The 15746-nt window shown below is 50.4% G+C and overlaps 1 protein-coding gene across 2 annotated transcripts in view; it reads right to left on the bottom strand.

Moving 5' to 3' along the window:
- FAM19A5 (family with sequence similarity 19 member A5, C-C motif chemokine like) overlaps positions 1–15746 on the bottom strand; it is a 274406-nt gene that overhangs the window by 94261 nt on the left and 164399 nt on the right. For both annotated transcript variants that reach the window (XM_008055131.1, XM_008055130.1), the window contains exon 2: positions 13766–13915. In XM_008055131.1, the coding sequence (XP_008053322.1) occupies positions 13766–13915 (150 nt within the window). The remainder of the gene's footprint in view (positions 1–13765; positions 13916–15746) is intronic.

Below are 15746 nucleotides of genomic sequence, written 5' to 3'. Positions count from 1 at the left end.
GGGAGTCCTGTGTGGTAAAGGAGTCTGCCTCCTGTACCTCCCTGGCCCTCAAAACTCGCCGGTAGGTGAGCAGCCTCCTGATCTCCCTTCACAGAAGAGGGGGCTGAGGTCTGGGGAGATGGGTCAATTGCTTTGATGTCACAAAGTGCAGAACTAGGGTGGAAGCCAGCAGTGTGATTCCAGCCCACTCTCCCTCGGTACCAACTTGGCATTTGTTTCCAGGAGAATTGCTTATATTAATTCTGCTGGGATGTGTGGCCATGTTCCTGAAGATGAAAAGTAGCCCCAGGTTCATAACACTTTGATGTTAAGGGGGCTGGAGAGCATTTTACTGACCTGAAGGAATAGTCTCTAGAGGAAAATTGTGGGTAATAACGTCACGGGTTCCATCCATTGCAACCTGTCCAAGATTTGAAGAAGAGTCTGGACCTCCACATCACAAGACACCCCAATGAAAAATGAAATAAAACACCCTCACACCATCAACATACCCAAGATGTGCTCAAGGACAACCTGAGTATAAAGGCATCTGAGTCACATCACACCACTGCCAGGAAAGAGTGAATTCTCTGCATGGCACTTGAAATGATGGGATCCTGAAGGAACAGTGTGTCAGAAGACAAATCGTACCATGCAGCAATGGGTTCACAGGAAATGAGGTATGGCAGCCTGGATGTTTGGGAGAACAGCCCTTGAGGGAATGCCCAACTTCCTAGAAGGGTGCACTAGACTCTGGAAGTCTGAAGATTAAGCTATGTCCAGGTGGGCCAGAAAATGACTCAAAGCCATCTCTCCCCACACCCAGAGCAGGGGAGGATGGGAGAAGGCACACCCCCACTCACCTCTATGTCACATGATCAAAGCATCTTCCAAGATCAAAATAAAATGGTTTCTTCCAAAATTTTACTGGCTTTGATTTGTTTTTCATTGTGTTATTTAACTTCATTTGAAAACTCAAATAACATCAAAGACAGCATGAGAGTTTTATGTTCATCAAAGAAGAGCCTACACTCAGGAAGGCGGGGGGATGTCAATTGCACATTCTCAGATCTGATGCACAGCCAAGTCCCCTACCACAAAGGCCAGTAAGGGATGGCCTCCCAGCCCAGTCTCTAGTCCTGTGGCCACTCCCAGCATGGTTCAGAGGTCAGCAGCTGGGGTCCTCATGCAATCAGGACAGAGTGAGAGCAAGCAAGTGATTACAGGAAAAAAGTAGGCTTGTATACCATTCAGCTGCCAAGACCCAGAAACCATTAATCTGGGGCCTGAAGACTGTCCAAAGACTGCCCCACCCCCACCTTGTCTGACACCTCCTCCTGGAAGGGTTCCTTGACTTGGTGCCCCTCCTTTCATACTCATTGTCTACCCAGCCAATACAAGAAGGTGCCTGAGTCCCGCTGCTCCTTCAAAGTTGGGATCCCCTGAGAAGTCAAATGTGGATCTGCTGTGACTATGGGGTCCAGCTTCCCTATGTCTTCTCTTGGGCTCAGCCTTGCAACAGGACTGTAGATGGTAGATTGGGCTGTAAGCTTCTCCTTCTACAAAATGGTCCCCATAGACCCTTGTGCTCCATGCTCCTGACTGTGGTGGGTAGGGAAAAACTCTACTTGCTCAAAGCTTAGCAATGGACTGAGGCTGTGCCACAATTCTAGGGCCCTATGTGGGTGAATGAGGGTTGCAGAGTGAGGCAGGGGCTCTGCCTGTGTCTTGCCTCTGAGGTCACCAGGACAGGGAAGATGCTGGACCTTCAACCATGGTGTCATGATGATGCCATGCCATTGGCAACATTCTCAGAGATTTTCCCTCAACTGTGCCTGCTGCCTAGTGGCTGCCATGTTCCCTGGGTGTATTGCACAGTTGGTGAATCCCACCTGCTGCTAACATTGATGGGTACAGATATCAGCTCCTCCAGAAAACCCTCCATGGATGCTGCAGTCTGAGCCCATGGGTTCTACCTCTGGTGGTCTCCTCACACTGCTCCCTACATACCCCACAGTAGGGCCCATCTATCTGAACCTTTATGCCATGTCTTCCTGGGAGCCCACAGGGCCACACTGAGGCCACAGGCCTGGTTCTTTCTCTTTCTGTACTCTCATGTCCTAGGTCTGGGCCAGATCAGAGCTGGGAAGGCATTCCCAGGAAGGAACAGCAGCTTTCTCCATAACACTGAAACTCAGGGCCCATACTTTCTAGCTATGTGCTTGGGGCAAGCTCCCTCTCCTTGGAACTCAGTTTCTCTGCTTTTAATGGGGGTAAGAACTGTGCTATCCTGGATGCATACCTGAAAACACAATGAAATGGTCCACCTAAAACCTTCAGTCAGGAGCCAAAACAGGAAGGCCCTGAACATGCTGGTAGTTACCAACTGTTTACAGAGCTCTGTCACCATGTCACATGTGGCTGCACTTTCAGGATGTTGAAAATCACCCATATTTAAACTCCAGGGAGATAAATGCACAGCTGAATGCCCCTTCAGCCTTTTGCCAAGGGTGACAGGGCTGTGGACGCCCATCCGATGTCACTCATGGAAGGGTCAATCTGCGGTCCAGGATGAAGGACCTGCCTCCACCCTCCTGGGCAGAACCTGGAAACTCCCTGACAGGCCATTATGGGAACACAGTAGTAATGAGATCTTACTGCCCTCCCTGTGGGGAGTGTCTGTGGTGCTCCTGAGATACAGGGGATGGAAGCAGTTCGCAGTTCCCTGGTGTCAGGCAGGCTCCATGCACCCTTCCCTGAAATGTCACAAGTGTCCCTGTTAATGGCTGCAATCAGGGCATACAGCAGCTACCACATGCTGGGAATCTTCAACTCTTGGCTTCCTGGAGAGAATCTTCTCAGAGATTTTTCTAAGATATTTCTTCTTGTGGATGCTGATTAGTCTCAAATTCTGATTAAAATGTGTCAGAGGAGGAAAGCGACATTATTAGCACTGAGTGTCCTGGACACTTTAGACATCCTCAAGAACCTGGAAGGCATCACTCAGATACAAGAGCAGCGGCATCCTCCATCCTTCCGGTCTGTCCCCAGCTCTGACCCGCAGGTGACTGGATTTATTCATCACCAAGCTCTGCTGAAAACCTGCTCCCACCAGGTATTTTGAAGGTATCAGGAGGCACTGACAGGCATTCAATGAATGCCTATCATATACTGGCAACAGCTGTGTGTGGAGACACTAGGGTGGAGGTACTATCCTGGGACTCCAGGATTAGTTGGGGCAGAGATACATTCCCCAGGGAAGATGTGTACTGAGAGAAATGCACATACACAGCAACAGAGGAAAACCAGCCAGTTGGCCAGGTCATGGACAGGATCCCACGCTCTCCCTTTTGAAGATTTCAGTGACAAGTCCCGTGATGACTTTGTTAAATTTATTCCTGTGTATTCTGTTTCTTTTGATGCTATTGTAAATGGAATTGTTTCCTTGCATCATTTTCAGATTGTTCATTACAAGAGTAGTGAAATACAATTGATTTTTGTACACTGATCTTGTATCCTACAAATTTGCTGAATTCCTTGATTAGTTCTAATGACGTGGCTTGTGTGTGTACTCCTTAAGGTTTCCTTTATAAAAGATCACATAATCTGTGAACTGAGATAGTTTTACTTCTTCCTTTCCAGTTCAGATGCCTCTCACAAATGCTTCTTTACTTACAATAAGCTTACGTAAAGTCAAAAATTCAGAAGTCAAACCACTGTAAGTCAGGGAATGCCTATTATTTCTTTTTCTTGACTAATTGCCCTGGCTGGAACTTCCAGTACATATTAAATAGAAGTAATGATAAAGGACAGCCTTGTCTTGTTTCCAATCTTAGGAAAAAAGCATCCAGTCTTTCATCATTGAGTATGATGTTGGCGGTAAATGTTTCACATATGACCTCTGTAATACTGAAGAAGTTTTCTTCTTTTCCTAGTTTGTTGAGTTGTTTTATCATTAAAAAAACCTGCTGGATTTTGTCAAATTTTTTTTTTACATCTATTGAAATGATCATGCAGTTTTTAAAATGCATTTTGTTAATATGGTATATTACATTGATTTTCATATGCTAAACTAAACTTGCATCCTGGAGATAAATTTCACTTGGTCATGATATGTGATCCTTTTAATATGTTACTGGATTCAGTTTGTTAGTATTTTGCCTAGGATTTTTGTGTCTATATTCATAAAGTTTTTAGTTTTCTTGTGATGTCTTTGCCTGATACTTTTGGTAGTACTAGCTTATAGAGTAAGTTAAGAAGTGGTCCCTATTCTATTTTTTAGAAGAGCTTGAGGGATTGGTGCTAATTCTTGAAATGTTTGGAACAATTCACCAGGAAGTCATCTGGTCCTGGGATTTTCTTGTTGGGAAGTTTGGACTATTAACTCATTGTTTTAATTGGCACATGTCTATTCAGACTTTCTATTTCATCTAGAGCCAGTTCTGGCAGTTTGTGTCTTTCTAGGAACATGTCCATATCATCCAAATTATTTAATATGTTACATACAGTTGTTTGTAGTATTCCTCTTAACACATCTTATTTCCATAAGGTGGGTAGCAATATCCCCACCTACAACTCATTTAGTAATTCAAGCCTCCTCTCCCCTTCCCTCATCTCCCCTCCTCTCCTCTCTTCTCCTTTCTCTCTCCTCACCCTTTAAGGCTAGTTAATGCTTTGTCAACTTAATTTACCTTTCAAATAATTAACTTTTAGTTTATGCAATTCTCATCATTTTTCTATTCTCCATTTCATCTATTTTATTATCATGTTTAATATTTTCTTGCTTCTCCTCAATTGGAATTTAGATTGCTCTTCTTTTTCCTAATGTGTTGAGGTGGACACCTTTGGTTTTAGTATATTTATTTACAGGTAAGTTTATAGAATTTAATTTTCAATAATGACTGAGTTTACCAGTCAGCTCACAAGTGTCCTGAAAACTTAACACATGGCTCTCGCAAGTTAGTACACATGGCTCCAGTGCACCACCAGTGTGGTTCAAACAGACCCCAGTAAATAATAACTCCAAGATAAGCCAGTCAGTGTTTGGCTGCAGGAAGTCAGGCAGGGCTGTGACTTTATCCACATCCTGACTCCTCTGCTACTGTGCCCAAAGCTCAGAGAGTTTGAGACCACACAGCTGAATCAAGAACATAGACATATCTCTAAATTGCTATGAAAGTGTCCTCCAAAATTCACGCATTGGAAACTTAATTCCCAATGCAACAGTTTTGGAAGGTGGAATGTTTGGGGAGGTGTCTAGATTATGAGAGTTCCACCCTCACAGATAGATAATGTCATTATAAGGGGAAGCTTGGCCCCTCTTTGTCCTTCCACCTTCTGCCATGTGGGGACACAGTCTTCCTCCCCTCTGGAGGATACAGCCTTCACAGGTGACCAAACCTGCCAGCACATTTATCATGGACTACCCAGTCACCAGAACTGTGAGAAAATAAACTTCTGTCTTTATATATTTTGCCGTAGCAGCACAAAAGAAACTAAGACACAACTACTTACATTCACCTTTCTAATTACTAAAGCTTTTCCCCTCAGAAGAATGAGGTCTGATGTTCACTCCTTGGGAGCAGCTGGGGGGAGTCTGAACAGTGCTGGATGTGGGGTAGCCACTCACTCGTGCCTGCTGTTGAAGGACCATTGGACATGTAGGGTGACAACTGTGCCCATAGCGCAACAGAAGGGTAGGTGTGGCACCTCCCTCAGACATAGTGCCCAGTTCCTCAAGGAAGCCTTTCTGGATTGCCATGCTGCTGCATCCTGCTACCACCAAATCAATCATGCGCCACCTATCTCAGCCCCGGGCCGGTGGCCCCACAGGCCTGAACTGACTATCATGACCCCTCTTCTTGTCTCTCAGCACTCTAGCAAAGGCTACAGGGATATACACAGGGTGTTCTTGCCTCACCCCTGTTCTCCTCTGCTGCCGTGCTGTATATCAGCCCCAGTTCCATCAGGGGCCTTCTGTCAGTGAGGCTGCACAGTAGAGCTGAAACAATTTAAATCCACAATGGAACTCCTGCAAACCCTCCTCTTCCTTTTCCTCCACACCAGATTGCCATTAGTGGTAATCTAAAGTCTCATCCAGCAAAAAATGGTAGAGTTCTAAACAAACTAAAAACCCTACCCAAATGTGTTGGGATTCATGGGGATGGGAAAGTCAGTGCCAGGGGAACTCAAATTCAGCAGAGGGTCCTCAAGAGGTACAATGGGATATTTGTGGGTGGCCTAGTCTGGGGTTCTGCTACCCAGGGCCCTGTATCTCTCCATCCCTGAGTAATGTGGTATGGGGCTTTTACAGAGCAGGGTGGTTTGCTGTCCCTATCTTCATGGGATTGAGAGATGGTATGTTCTTCAAGGCAGAGGAGTGACTAGAGCAAGTGTGCTTATTCAAAACGTGCAGACCCGAGGATAATGTAGCTGATACACAGCAGTCTTGCTATGTACAGGCAGACTTACCAGCTTGAGGGGATCCTGGAAACCATCACCCCCAGCCCCGGAGGAGGGCAGTCATCTTCCCAAGGTCACAGCCCAGTCTAGGGTATCTGACACCCCTCCTCCTCCTCTCAGAGTTGCTGAGCAAGGACACAGCTCCGGCCTCCCCTACTTGGTGGCACAGGGGCCCTGTGCTCCAAACCCCTGAGAAAACACTTCCCCCATAAAGGAAGGGACAGGAGCAAGGAGACAGTGCCCCTCCCTCCAGGGTCCCCATACCCCCAACGTGACTGGACACCAAGGAGAGGCCCGAGTATGTGCTTAGTACCTGTGTTTGTTCAGCTGCCTCCTAGCCTGCTCCCCCCATGAGCCTCCCCACTGCACCCTGAAAGTCAGCAACTGACCCACCAGATCCGGCTGCCATCATACTCATACTTGGCATGACACATACTCAGTACCCCTTCCAAGTGCAGGTGGTTCTTCTCCTTCACCCTGAGTCATGCTCCACAGAGCTGAGGCAGGGGGCTCCACCACAGGAGGACACCTAGGGGAGTACAAGTTCTGAGCAGAAGAACACCCTGGCTCATCTCTTTACAGAAACATCAGATACCCATGAAGCTGCTGTGTGGTTTTCCAACAATTAAAAGCACCAAGATCTGGAAGTGTCTGAGGAACAGCCTGCCAGAGAATGACTTTCACTTCCAGTAACACTGGACTCTGAGGAAGCAAACGGGCTGACCTTGAATGCAGCAGCCATCAAACACTGAGGCCGCAGCCAGGGTAGGGCACTTGGCTTCCCAGACAAGGATCCCACCAGAGCTGCCCCAGTGAGACATGTGGGGCCTAGGCTGCCCTCTGCACTGTGAGTTGGTACCAGTAGTAGCCCGACTGCTCCATCTTCCTGATGTAACTCACACCCTGTGGATTGATGCAATTTATATCCCATGGAACTGAGGATGGGGATCTCTGCACGCATCCAACCACCTTCCTTCTCAAAACCAATCATGTTCAGCGCCGAGGGCCATGCTGCCTGACATAGGGAGTCTCAACTCCATCTGAATCCAGGCAGCCCGCGAGAATGAGGGGTGTGCCTGGGAAGGGAGTGTGGCCTGCATTCCCCAGGCATCCCTCCAGCTTCTAGGTGTTTATGACATACTATCCTCTCTCAGGTTCCAATTCAGTAGCAAAAAGCCTCAGGTGGCAGACTGTGAAGACTACGCGTGTCCTAATAGCCCCGTTGTGGTTGGAAAATGTGGTTGCAGGCCACGTCTGCCAAAATGAGGGCTACTTCCTCTGCTCCTGCCAGCATTCTCAGCCCACAGGCTACAGAACAAGGACTCAAGCTGGGAGATACCCAGGGAGCATCCAGGACCCAGGACCAGAGGGAGTCAACGGGTTCACATCTCCTGTGAGGGCACCATGGTGAGGGCACTTCCTGAGGCAGGCAAGTGTCCAGTGTGTCTCAGGCAGGTACTGAAAGGTACCTGGGCCATGTGCCCATTCTTAGTTTGGCTGTTGGGAAAGTGAGAGCCCAGGACAAACAGCCCAGACCACATCTAAGTGGCCCATGTGAGGTCTACAAAAAGCTTCCACTCTCCTTCCTTGGATGAGGGTCCAGGTTATTTGGGGAGGGCCCCAAACTCCCCTCCTGGGCAGTGGTGGTGGGGCCACAATGCAGGAGGTGGCCAGCCACCAGCAGTCTCCTATGCCTTGGTGGTCAGACCTCAGGTTGTCTTGTGGGAACTGTTGTCTGAATGGCTATTGGGAAGTGGGTCATTTCTCCTCCCAACCATCACCCACTGAAGGGACTGTGGTGGGGAAGTAGGGTCTGGCACAGCCTTTCTAGCCGCCATCTTGGGGCTGGCCCCCAGCCAGGCTGAGCACTGACTAGTCAGGGCAGGCTGACCTGGCATGGACACTGTGTCTTAGTTACGTGAACCCAGCACACGTCCAGCCTGCTTGTGTACAATGGAGCAGGTGATTCACATCGCTCTTGGTTGACATAAAAAGCCTCACCCTGATCCCAGCTACGCATGGCTTTGGCTAGCCCTGAAGTCCCTGCCAGCACTCGGGGTGAAGAGGACACGCTCTGCCCAGTTTCTCTGAACAAAAAGGCTTTTTCCTCCTGCACCCTGTAATTAAACTCCACATTTGTATAGCATCATGACTACCAGGTGTGAGGAAGGCACAGATGGGGGAAAGGCAAGATCAGAAATGACTTCCCTGCCATCATGGCTCCTGACATCAGCAGGGTCCCGCATCCCTAGGCCCCACATCCCTGCCATCTAGTCCTGACTTCTGTAGGTTTCTGGGGGCACTCTCAGCCCTCCCATGTGGCTCCACTTGCTGTAGGACAAGGATGGAGTCTTGGACATGGGGTGGAGACATACAGAGTACCGGCTGACAACAGAGATTCTTTTCTGGTGCCCCCTTCCCTCTCACCTAGATCCTGCTCCATGATAGAAGCACAGATGCCAAGCACGGCAGCATCGGTATCCGCCTTACTAAGGCGAATAGGTCCCAACACCGCCTATCCACATTGTATGGGTGCAGGCAGGGTTTCTAGTATCGCAAACTCCCCAAAATGGAGAGATCAAGATGTCAGATACCACATCTCTGCCCAGAATCCCAGCTGTGCCCACCTGTCTACATTCTGCCTTTTTTCCCCAGCCCAGAGCAATGGCAACTCCAAAGACCTTGTGATTGGAGAAGATAAGGCTCTGACGATGCCCCCAGGTTCCTGCATTCAGGTCTCCTGTGTGGGCCTCTAGCTCTGCCCCTTGCAATGGAGCCACGATGGTCCCCGGGCAAAGCCCTCCTGGACCTATCTGCCAGCCCAGGCTGTCCACCATATCCCAGTGGCTGCTATGGCCCTCATAGTGGGTCTGTTCTGTGCCTTGATCCTAGCCCACCCTCATCCCAGTGTTCCCAGGCCCCAGGCCTGAGGCTTACAGCCACTAGACTTCATCCTCGACCACGGTTCTGAGGTAGTGCCACTCACACACCATCTCCCCTCCATTGACCACCTGCATCTGGCCTCAAGGTCCCAAGTTGCTGTCTTTACTTTGACTTCCTTCAAAAAGAAGGTTTTGTGAGAACCCTGCTTACAGGAGAAAACGCCTCTCTTAATTAAAAAAAAAAAAAGACACTGCTTCAGCAAGAAAGGTAGCTGGCCACAGACAGTTTTCTACCACATACCACTCAAGAGATGGGTAGGGCCACACTCAGGGATGGGGTCTCAGTCCTCATGGTGGCATTGTGGTGGCATCAGGATGACACATATCTGTGCTGATGGTAAAAGGGGAACTTGAATCATTTGCAGGAACAGCTAAAATAAGACAGAAGCAGGCCTCACCCCACTCACAGACATTATCAACCCTGGTGCCCACCCAGGACATCCCTGAGAAATGGTTTTGTTGCCTATATTTGTGTGAAAGGAGGGGAAGCCCCACAGCGAATGATTGGTTTGTTTTTTCATCTCTTTCCTTGATGGTTTTGTAAGTTGGACCAACTCTCATGTAGATGCACAGGCTCACATGTACTCAGCACTGCCCTGTACAGGTTGTGGAATGGTTCACCTGGGAAACATTCTGGCTCACAAACAAGGCCAGGAAGGCTGGAGCCTAGAGTTCCTCTCTCCCACCCGTAAAAAAGGGGCTCCCTTTTTTTACAAAGATAAGCTTTACGGGTGAGCTCCTCTTCATCCTTCAGTACCTTACTCAAATGCTCCCTTGTGGATGCATCCTTGCTGAGGTCTTGGCAGGAAGAAGTAGCTGTACTCTGGGGCCTCAGTCTCAACCCCAGCACCTGCAGTGAGTACTGCATGGCTCTCTCTAGTGGGCATTTTAGAAATTTATTCCTCACCCATACCTCCTCTGCAGTGTATTTATTAAAATGCACCTTATTTCAATAAAATGAGTGAATGTATAAATAATTAGGAAGCCAACTAACAAACAAGTGAACAGAGTCAGGTTTGCTCCAGTATTCTGAGCTCCTGTATTTACTGAACACAGTAGGGTCAGCATGCAGCACCCCAAATTAAACTCCACTGGCGTTAAATTCCAACTCAACCCTACACGGCACAAGTTTTCTCTTTAGCAAACACAATTCACATGCGAGGAAACTTATTATGCACACAAAGCAAGAAAATAGAAAGGCAAAAATTAAATTAGATGGCAGCATGGAAAATGCCCACTGTGCAAAAAAAGCAAGCTAACTAATTTGTTTGGCCTCCCTTGAAAATGGCGAGATTTTAATTTGGGTCTCTGGGACCCGGCTCCTGGGGCACCAGGAGGCTCCTGGGGAGAGGGAAGTGAATATGGTTTCAGATGAGCAGGCCCAGATTCAATTAGTAATCAATTTTGACCCCCACTCACCCCATAGGCATGCGGAGGTAATGAGAAGGGAGGACGGGACTTGACTGTGAGCTCCTTGCTCATGCAGAGGGCCTCTCTCTCCCTCTCAGTCTTGGGACAAATCAATCAACATCACCCAAGAAGGCATGCTCGCCACCACGTGTGAGCTTGTTCCAATTACAGGGAGACAAGAGGGCAGCGGATGCAGTCGGAATTAATTCAGTTCACTGGGAATCAAGATGGCCGCGCCATCTGGTCTAAATTTACCCAGGAATCTGCCTTAGCAGAATGGAGTCCTAGGAATCACAGAGCAGTCTTAAAGTCACTGTGTACCTGGTATTTAACAAGATGCCTTCTCTGGATGTGAATTGATAGATGTTTTTAATAAGGATGGACAAACGGGCCCCAGCTATGTGCTCTTCTCTGCTCTGGGTCATCAAAATGCACCAGAGGCAGCAGGATAGCTCCATCTTTCCTCGAGCCCTGTACCAGCAAACTCAACCTTGTTTTCCACAATCTCCTGAGGGCCACAAAGGGTCCTAAACAGGGACCTGGCAGACGGCCTGGCAGACGGCATGTAGGTGGCTCCATGACCACTAGGTCCAGGGAAGGCAGTGACAGTGAGTCAGCTGGGAGTCCACCAGGCCCTTCAGGTTCCCCTGGGTACCCCAGGGTCTCCATGGAGGGCCCCACACTGGACCTGACCTGGGCAGCATACTCAGACCTCAAGGTGCAGAGGGCATCCACGGCCCAGGAACAGTGAAGCCCAAAGCCTGAGCAGATCCTGCTCCCCTCCAGCCTAGAGCCTGAGACCCCTTGCCCTCCCTTCCCTCCTTCCTTCAGGAGGTCACGTGGGGTTAGGTTTCCTGGCCATGGGCTTTGGGGCAGACTCACCACCTGGTCATGTCCCTGGTATGGTATGCTCATTGTAGACATAGGGAGGGGACTCAGTGATCCCACTGGCACTTATCCCCCTGACCATGTCCCTGATTCACAGACTCTGCTGGACTCTCCGTGGATGTGGGAGACTGGATGTGGGAGACTGATGGACACATTGAACACATCGGACTTACTAAAACAACTCCCCTTGGTGATACTGGCATTCTTATTCCTAAGGCAGCCACCACCACCATGGAACGCTCACGTGCCTCGGGCCCTATCTCTGCACATCCCATTGTTTCTCTGGTGACCTTCACAAGGACCTATACAGCAGGCACTATCATGGTCCCCATGTTGCAGATAGATTGGGGCAGGTGGACAAAGCTGATCAAGTCCAGTTGCTGAGCAAAGTGCTGGGATTTGAACCTGGGGATCCGGATCCCCCTGCAGAGACAGTGGGCTCCAGACCAGAAGCAGAAAACTCAGGCTACAAATCCAGGGTAACTCTGGCAAGTCCTTTGCCCTCCATGTGTTGGACTTGGGACCCTGGGACCACATCTCCTGCAGTCTCCTGCACCACATCCCCAATGGACTGGGGAGCCCAGAGTGTGGGCAGTCTGTGAGCACTGGGGCAAGGCCTATCTGAGATGCCCACACCCACTTCTTTATGCAGGATGCCAAGGACGCAGCTGCCCTAAAGTCCACCCAGTTCTGGGGATGCCACTGGCCAGGAATACCACCCTCCTCAGCCCCTGCTGCAGCGGAGGTTTCTGGACCCATCCCCACCTGCCCAGCACCTGGCCCTTCCCTCCATCTTCTTCCTGAAGCTGCAGGACCTCTGACTACTCTGCCACCCCCACCCCCAAGCTGCAGCTCTAGGGAAACCCCACGGCAACCCAAGTTTACGTCCATTGCTCAGGGCTGCTGGCTTCTCTCCACCCACCAGTTGACATTGTAGACCCCCTAAGGTCTCCCTCTCCTGCACCCTCTCCTGGGCTGGGCTTCCATGGCTGGAACTAAGGCCCCCAAGACACTCTTGAGGGCCTTCACTCCGAGACCACCTGAACTGACACACACAGCTGCTGCCAGTCAGTCCAACAAAAGCCCAATGTCTTCCCAAGGGAGAGGGTCTCTCAGCCTGCTCGAGTCACAGGGGGTCTCTGGGTGGGGCTCTAGCCTGGCTCCAATGTCCATCCATTGCTCAACCTGGCCTTGACTCCTGGCAGGGGTTAACACCCTGGGGCTGTGTGGAGGGTTCTCGGCTGAGGGAGTCCTAGTTTTCATGCTGAACCCCTGGGCCTTGTTAGTCACTAGCAGCCTTGGTGAAGGCTATGTGCTTCCACATGGCCAGGCACACACACCACAGCCTCTCTTCCCAGGGGGACAGGTTCACATCAGTTGTGATAGCATGTGAGTGCCCCCTTCCCTCAAAGACCATTTATGATGATAGTCCCCACTGGTACCTCACAGAAAGGAGATGCCCTTTCTGAATGTCAATTCAGAGTGGATGGAATCATGGTGCATCTCGTTGACAGACTGACTTCTGGAGCATCTTGGAAGAGCGCCTCAACTACAGCAGGGGCTCATTTTTCATGCTCAGAGTCATGCGGGGACAGGACCTTGCGCCTCTATTGACCTGGTACTGACCAGACCCAGAGGGTGAGGAGCCCAGGTCCTGCTGGCCACCTCAGCCAGAATCACATGTGGATAACATAACTAATACCCAGGGGCCCTCCCCGTCCAACAGATGGCCCCCCTACTGCCCTTCTGCTCTCTCAAAGCAACACCAAAAAACTATGGCCTTCACCAGGAAACCCTATCCACAACAAGCAGGGCAGGGAACCCATGCCTAGAGGTCGCAGGTGTTTAACACCTCAAAGAACCCCAGAGACCCCACGCAGTAACAGCCATTTCTCAAGTGCACAAGTCAATGCCACCCATTGGAGCAATTGTGCCCATGTGCCAGCTGAGGATACAACTGTCCGGCTGGAGGCCTGACCCCAGGGATAAGCACTGAGGCCTTGGAGAAACCTTTTGAGACACACCCTCAGTGATGCTGTGCTCAGTCAGCACCCCGAGTTATTGCCTGGGCAGCAGGCTCTTACCGTCCACACAGGCAGGACGGGCTCTCGTGGTGCCAGCAATCTGCCCCTTTCTGCACGCGCAGCGAGCCGTCTGCCGGGCGATTGTCCTCCGAGGCTGGCTGCTGTCCCGGTCCAGGGTCACAATCTCACACGTGCCGGCGGCCAGTTGACCTGATAGAGAGGAGTAAATACTGACTGTGAGGTCACACCCTCCAGACCAGCAAGTAGTTGACCCAGCCCCGTAGCATAGCCAGAGGCCCACGGGAGTCCACCCGCAGCAGGGCCCACAGCATCCAGGACCAGTAGACAGGGAGGCTGCTTTGCTCAGAGGGAACATCTGAAACCACCTCAAAGGATGCCATGAAGAAGTGATTTACGAAAGCCAGAGCTGGGTCAATCTGGCGACCTCCACTCAGTGCAGGGCCTGGTTTTCAGAGACTTTGCCTGGCAGACAGGAAATTAAACGAGGCCCATCTCAGTCACATCCGGAAATGAAAGGACCAGATGGCGAGGAAGGAACTGGCTCCCTCAGCCACACATTCAGGCATCTGTGGAAGGAAACCCGACAGCACAAAGCACAGCACTTTGAAACCAAGCTTAGTCCTTGGTCTCCATCCCCAAAAGCCAGCAGGTCAGCCTGAGGGCGTTGCGTCTTGGAGCTGAGAAGCAGGTAAGACCCTCCCTTGGGTTTGTCAAAGGCTATGCGGAGCAGACCATGTGACCAGGGAGGCATCACTGCCCCTGCTTAGGTGTAGAATTGTGACCAGGTTGGTATTGACTGTGTGCATCAACACCAAGAGGTTTGTAGTTTCCTATGCCCTCCCACAGTGTGGCACACATGCACACACACGTGCACATGCACATAGAAGATTCTCACACAAGCACACACTGCTGCGCCCAAGGCACAAGTGTGGACACACCACACGCTTGGCAAATGGAGTGGACCACACACACACACACACACACACAGAGGTAGCAGCCAGGTGTGAGCACACTAAGGCCATGTGACACAGACTCACCAGTCATACAGGTACATGTGAACACACTTCTACAGGTGTGAACTACAGTTGTGCCCCACATTCTGATCTCCCTCAAGGACAATGTCCTCTATTCCCCATGGCACAGGAAGGAAACTGCATGGGTCTTGGGTGCAGGGTCTGGTTCTGAGCCAGCTCAGGGTGTGGAGAGAGGACATGTTTCTTCTGAGGGTGCAGATGCAAATAGTTTCACTGGTTTCCTTCATTGCCCACTGTCTCCTAAATCCCAAGGAGAAAGCACAGTGAGTGCAATGCCCCTCGGCTGGCCAGCTCAACAGGGGCACCAGATCCCTGGAACCACCAGGAGTTCCTGCTCACTCACTGCTTTGCTCTTTCATTCACTCAGTAAATAGCAAGCACCTACCACATGTCCTCCTCTATGCAGGACCCTGGGACCATGGTGGTAACAGGGAGCATGGTATCCCATGCCCAAGGGATTCCTTCCACTTGGCATCACAGAGATGTCTGGACTGGTGTGTGCTAGCCCACAGGGATCAGCAGTAAGATAGGGAAGGGCTGCTCAGGGAGGCTCAGGACAACAGACTGGCAGGAAGGTGTTACTGAGGAAAGAGGGATAGGTGTAGTCCTTGCAGAAGAAATTATAGGGAATGCTGGGTGCTCCCCAGCAGTCGTTTCTTTAGCCTGGGGTGTCCTTCCTTGTCTATACAGCTCTTTCTACTACAATCACCTCAGATACCTTTTCTTCTAGCAGGCAATGGGTCCTCTCGGCAGCTAACTACACAGAACTATCCCTGCCTTGTCACCTGTGACCTCTGGGTCCCCATCTCAGCCCAACACCCTGGCCAGGACAGGCGCAGCACATGCCGGCAGGGTGCAGTCAGAGGAGGAGCTCAGGTTCACCACCCCAACACCGCTCAGAACACCCTCAAACCTGGGGAGTGCTCTTGTCTGGGTATGACTCAAGAGGTATGAGGGCACCTCCAGGGGGCACCAGACCTGGGTGA

The sequence above is a fragment of the Carlito syrichta genome, unplaced genomic scaffold (genome assembly GCF_000164805.1).
Source record: "Carlito syrichta isolate Samal-C Ts95f unplaced genomic scaffold, Tarsius_syrichta-2.0.1 Scaffold301693, whole genome shotgun sequence".
Lineage (NCBI taxonomy): Eukaryota > Metazoa > Chordata > Mammalia > Primates > Tarsiidae > Carlito > Carlito syrichta.
The sequence above is the reverse complement of the archived record's forward strand: the minus strand, read 5'-3'. Positions and strand labels throughout refer to the sequence as shown.